This window comes from Euphorbia lathyris, chromosome 5 (assembly GCF_963576675.1).
Source record: "Euphorbia lathyris chromosome 5, ddEupLath1.1, whole genome shotgun sequence".
Lineage (NCBI taxonomy): Eukaryota > Viridiplantae > Streptophyta > Magnoliopsida > Malpighiales > Euphorbiaceae > Euphorbia > Euphorbia lathyris.
Window position 1 is genome coordinate 24335449 of NC_088914.1, and position 5300 is coordinate 24340748.

Consider the following 5300-nt stretch of genomic DNA (forward strand, 5'->3'; position numbering starts at 1 on the left):
TAAAGGAGTGCACTATTTCTTCAAGTAGAATCACATTGTCTGAAATTTGTCGCCCTGGGATAAAGCTACTTTGAGCCGGGCTAACTACCGAACGGAGTATAGGCTTGAGGCGATTAACAATGCACTTTGTCACAATCTTATACGTAGTGTTACAAAGACTGATCGGACGGAATTGGCTAAGCATTTCCGGGTTGGTGGACTTTGGAATAAGGGTCAGATACGTTTCATTCCAATTATCAGGAACAACACTCGTGTTTAGAACATCCAAGACTGATCTACTAACCTGAGACCCAATGGATGGCCATAGTCTTTGGAAGAAGCCGGCGTTAAAGCCATCCGGTCCGGGGGCTTTCATTGCAGCCATTCCAAACACAGCGCTTTTCACTTCAGAGCCAGAGAAGGTCGCGGTAAGCTTAGTGCTGGTAGCCGGGGAGAGAGCGGGGAATCCGCTAACAGTGCGCAGCTGCGGCCTCAAGGGGCAATCTTCTGAGAAGAGCATCGTGTAAAAACGAGTAACCATTTCATGCAACTCAGATTTCTCCCAAACCCAAACGCCGTTGTTATCCCTTAGGCCCCCAATCATATTACGGCGCCTGCGGATCAAAGTAGAGGTGTGAAAAAAGGATGTATTCTGATCCCCGAAGCGTAGCCACTTAACCCTTGACTTCTGAAACCACATTATTTCTTCCTGAAGGAGAACTAAATCAAGATTCCGTTGGAGTTTAGCTTCCGGCCGTAACAAACCACAATGAGGCTGTCTTCCAAGGCAGCGCTGAACCCCCCTAAGCGGCGGTAAATGATGTGTTTCCTGTATTGGATATTCCCAAAAGTGAACTGGTTCCAATCCCTGACAACTTCTGTGAATCTATCCAAACTCTGATCAATATGAAGGAAAACATCCCAGGACGACTGAAGCAACGGCAAGAACCCATGGTGAGTGAGCCACGCAGCCTCAAACCGAAATGGTTTATTAGCCAAGTTTCGCTGATTCACCTGAAGAGAAATACCAATAGGAGAGTGATCGGATCGATGTCGGGGCAGGTGGCGAACAAAAGATTCGGGGAATAGGTGCCGAAACTGTGTATCACAAAGGGCCCGATCGAGTCTGCAAGCAACTCTAGTCCTGGGAGACGACCCACGAAACCAAGTGAAGGACGGTCCCGTGAATCCCATATCGACAAGGTTCATATCATTAATGGACTTCTTTAACCCTAATAGATAGACTCCTCCTCCAATATTAAAAAAAGAAATGTCATTATTCATCTTTTTGCACAAACCGCTATTATCAATCAACTAATTTTTACCAAACGGGTCTACACAAACAGCTAGTCAAATCAGCTAATGTAATCAGCTAATAGCTAATTCCCAAACAGGACCATGGTTAATAGAGTATGAAATTGATTTTGAGGTGTTTGTTTACTCTATTTCTTTTTTTAGGTTTGATTTTTCATTTAAAAGGAAGAGTTTTAGGAGTTTAGTTACCGTGCTCCTATTTGCTTTTTATACGTGAAAAAATAGTTTTTTTTATAAAAGTATGGGATCACTGCTTTTTGGAAAAATAAATTTTTTTAAACGCAAACAACAAACTGTATCAACAAACATCAAGTACAACAAAAGAATCATTTGTAAAATAAAGTATGAAATTGATCAATATATAAAAATTACTAGTAGTGTTTACTCTCAACCTTAGATCTAAACTTATTAAATTTAAATATTATATTATTTTGAATATCCATCTTTAGATTCCAACGAGCATTACAAAAAAAAGTAAGTTAAATATGCGAAACATGTATTGCACGCGTCTTAGAACGTATTATATAATTTAAGAATAGATTAAAATAGAAGTTATTACTTGTTCAACTATAAAACTTGACTTCTCTAATATTAAAACCGCATATCCCGACCTTGATCGTGTTATTTTTTTCAAAACGTGTGGAATACATTTTCCATAGTTAACTTTTTTTTTTGTAATTGAATAATCAATTGATTACATTGTATGCAAATTCAAAGAGTTAAATGAATATTTTATTCAACTTGAAATGACTATCAGAATATTTTAAAAATTCATAAACCAATTAAACAAATTGAGATAGCATATGACCCGTAGCGTTCACCTGGACCATGAATGACCAAATAAATTTGATCATTCACCGTTAGATCTAGACTCATTATAATCCTTACGATGGATATCTAAAGTATCCTAAATTGTAAATTTAATAAACGTAGATCAAATGGTGAATGATAAAATTCATTTGGTCATTCAGGGTTCAGGTGAACGCTACTAAATATAGTATACGATGTATTAAGCCCCAGTGTTAACATTACTGGATACTAATATTGCACGGTTTTTTCTACCAAATTTAAATATATTTTCCGCTAATAATAATCATAAAAGTAATTTTATAACTCATCTCTTTGCATTCAACTAATTTGAATTTGGGATTCGTACGGCCCTGCAAAGAGAAGACCGTACAAATACCAAATTAAGCGTTTTGCCCATTATTTTTATATATCATAAATATACATGATTTTATTACAAAAAGACAAATGTATCCCCAATTAATTAATTAATTTTATGTAATAAAAATAACCAATTATCCTTGAAAAACAATTAACCAATTTAAATTCAGATTAAACATAAAAAAAAAAAAAAAAAATAGGAAATTTCATGAACGTTATATAAATATTTATATATCCAGTGAAGAAATAAAGATCTCCATCCATAATACAAAAATTCTACTACAATCTATTCATTTCCACACGAAGATTCTCTCATCTCCATTACCTACCTCGACAACCTCAATTTCCTCTACTTTAAACTTCACAACAACAAATTAAAAAGGAGAAACTGTAAAACAACGGTCCTAACACACCCCAACTACGTCACTGCCAATGGATCTCTTCCACGTGTACGCAGCATAGCCCCATCACTTTCACATCTGTAGGAACCGAGCAAGCTGGCTAGGATTGTAAACGCCAGCTACGTGGGCCCCTTCTTCTCTCATCAACAAATTAGATACCTCCACGTACCTCTCGTAATTCACCTTACTCGGCTCGGTTTCTCTTGATTTCTGGCTCTGGCTCACCTTGATCCTCTTGTTCGACTCCGCCGCTTGGGGTTTTGTTGGGTCCCACGGTTGCCCAAAGAGTGTGCCTTTGTTGATATATTCGTGGGCCAAATAGCCGGCTAGGAGCTGATTAGATGAGGCTGGCTCTGGCTCAGATCGTATTTTTTTGGCTTGAGGTGGGGCAACCGGCTTGGCTAACTTTGTTTTTGTTGTTGTTGTGGGTAGTAGTGATGAGGATGCAGGCAGAGTTGGTGAAGACGGTTTCAGGGAATCATACCCCTCACACTCTTTCCGTTTATTTGACGTCAGAACACGACGAGGAGGGAGACGCATCGTTTTGGTATTCATTTTCGACGTATTGATGCATGCCACGTCAGCAACAAAACCCCCCCCCCCCCCCCAAAATCTAATCCAGAAACTGTGTATGTTGAAAAAAAGACAACTTTTTATAAAAACTTCAATATATAAATAAATAAATAAAATAAAATAAAACCCTCCTGTCTCTCTCAATGGAAATTACTATTCAGTAAAAGTAAAAAATAAAAAATGTCGGCACTAGAAAAAGGTAAAAAAAGTTAAAAAAAGACAAAACCCAAAGAAATTTAGATCAAGAAAAAAGAGAGAGAAATAAGAAATCCAGCAGAAAGAATCAAAGAAGCCAAAATGGCAGAGAAAGAGAGAGGAGAGAAAATTCAAATGAAGAAGAGAGATAAACGGAAAGAATGATGGTGAGCAAGGATGTGTTCGTATTTATAGACACGGACGACTAGAATTGCCTCAAAATCATCACATAATTACACCAAATGCCATTTTCTTTTAAAATGCGGTATTGCCCTTCTTTTTATTAACGTGCGTGATCTTCGTTTTCTTTTTTCTTTTCTTTCAATTTTAAGGTATTTATCTTCCGATGGAATTAGATTCTTATTTATCTGATAATCTACCAAAATAGGTTTTTGATTGTTGGGAAGCAGTGTCAATTTAGGTTGTACGCATAAAATAATATAAATATAAATTTAACGTTTAAATAAGGTATTAATTTTGACATCGATAACGGAACGTGATATGTCATTTATATTACTTAATTTTGACATCGATAACGGAACGTGACATGTCATTTATATTACTTCTGTTAAGTTGTATCAATTGTATGTAGAGAGAAAAATCAGAACTTAATAGAGTAAAATAAATGATGTGTCAAGGAACATCGATACTTAAATTGATACATTTTTTAAACGTTAAATCTATATTTGTGTTATTTTGTACGTGAAGCCTAAATTGATACTACTTCCTTAAAAACCATCTCTCTTTTGATACATTATCCTTTTATCTTTCAATGGATGGATAAGTTGCTCTCTTAAACCTAACTTTTTTTTTTCACTAAACATTGGTTATGATTTGTATTATTTATTTGATAAATGGGATAAACACCAACAATCTGTTGGTTCAGCTGTTGTTAGTTGTTTGTTGTTGTTAACTGTTTGTTATTAGCTGATTAATTGTTAGTGTTTCGTAAACTTATAATTAGTTGTTGTTGTTAGTATGTAAAAAATATAATATGGACATACTTTTAAATAATCAATAAAAATATAGAAAGCAAATTATGGTTTCGTGGATTTGCAATTTGTGTCTATGTTTTTTTTTTTGGTAAACAAAAGGATTGCTCCTTGTTGTTATTAACAAAATTAGGGATTTTTAGACCGGCACACTCGGTTTTGATTGTTGACGAATTCAAAATAAAAGGTTCCATGAATTGATGATATATTTTTTTTTTTGGTAGAAGCAGGAAAAGAAAGACAACACGAAGACAACACTAGCCTGGGATCAGCCTAGGAAAGCTAACCCCAACCCTATCCTCTAAAAGGAGAGACGAAAGGAAGATAGGAGGATCAGAAAGGGTGGTAACACCTAACATCCCCTCATGCCCAGCCGCCGCCAAGCGATTCGCAATTCGGTTTTGTTCCCTGAAGATGTGGCTGAACTCTAAGAACTCAAAGGAGGAGTCAAGCCTTCTAATAGCTTTGATAAGGTTCTGGCTATTAAGACAAATAGCATGATTATTAGAGATCATACTAATGGCCTCCTTATTATCAGACTCCACAGAAAGCCTCTTAATACCCAGATTTCTGGCAAGCTTGACACCAGAAAGAATACCCCACAGCTCCGCTGAAAATGACGAGTCCAATCCGAGGTTGTGGGTGAATCCCGACATCCAGGCACCCCCCGCGTCTCTGA

The 5300-nt window shown here is 36.5% G+C and overlaps 1 protein-coding gene across 1 annotated transcript; it reads right to left on the reverse strand.

The window, feature by feature from the left end:
* Window positions 1-2664: 2664 nt before the first annotated feature.
* Window positions 2665-3780, reverse strand: LOC136231374 (uncharacterized). The gene has a single exon (XM_066020729.1). It carries the CDS (start codon window positions 3414-3416, stop codon window positions 2934-2936), a length of 483 nt encoding a protein of 160 aa, XP_065876801.1. The 5' UTR covers window positions 3417-3780; the 3' UTR covers window positions 2665-2933.
* Between the last annotated feature and the right edge of the window lie 1520 nt (window positions 3781-5300).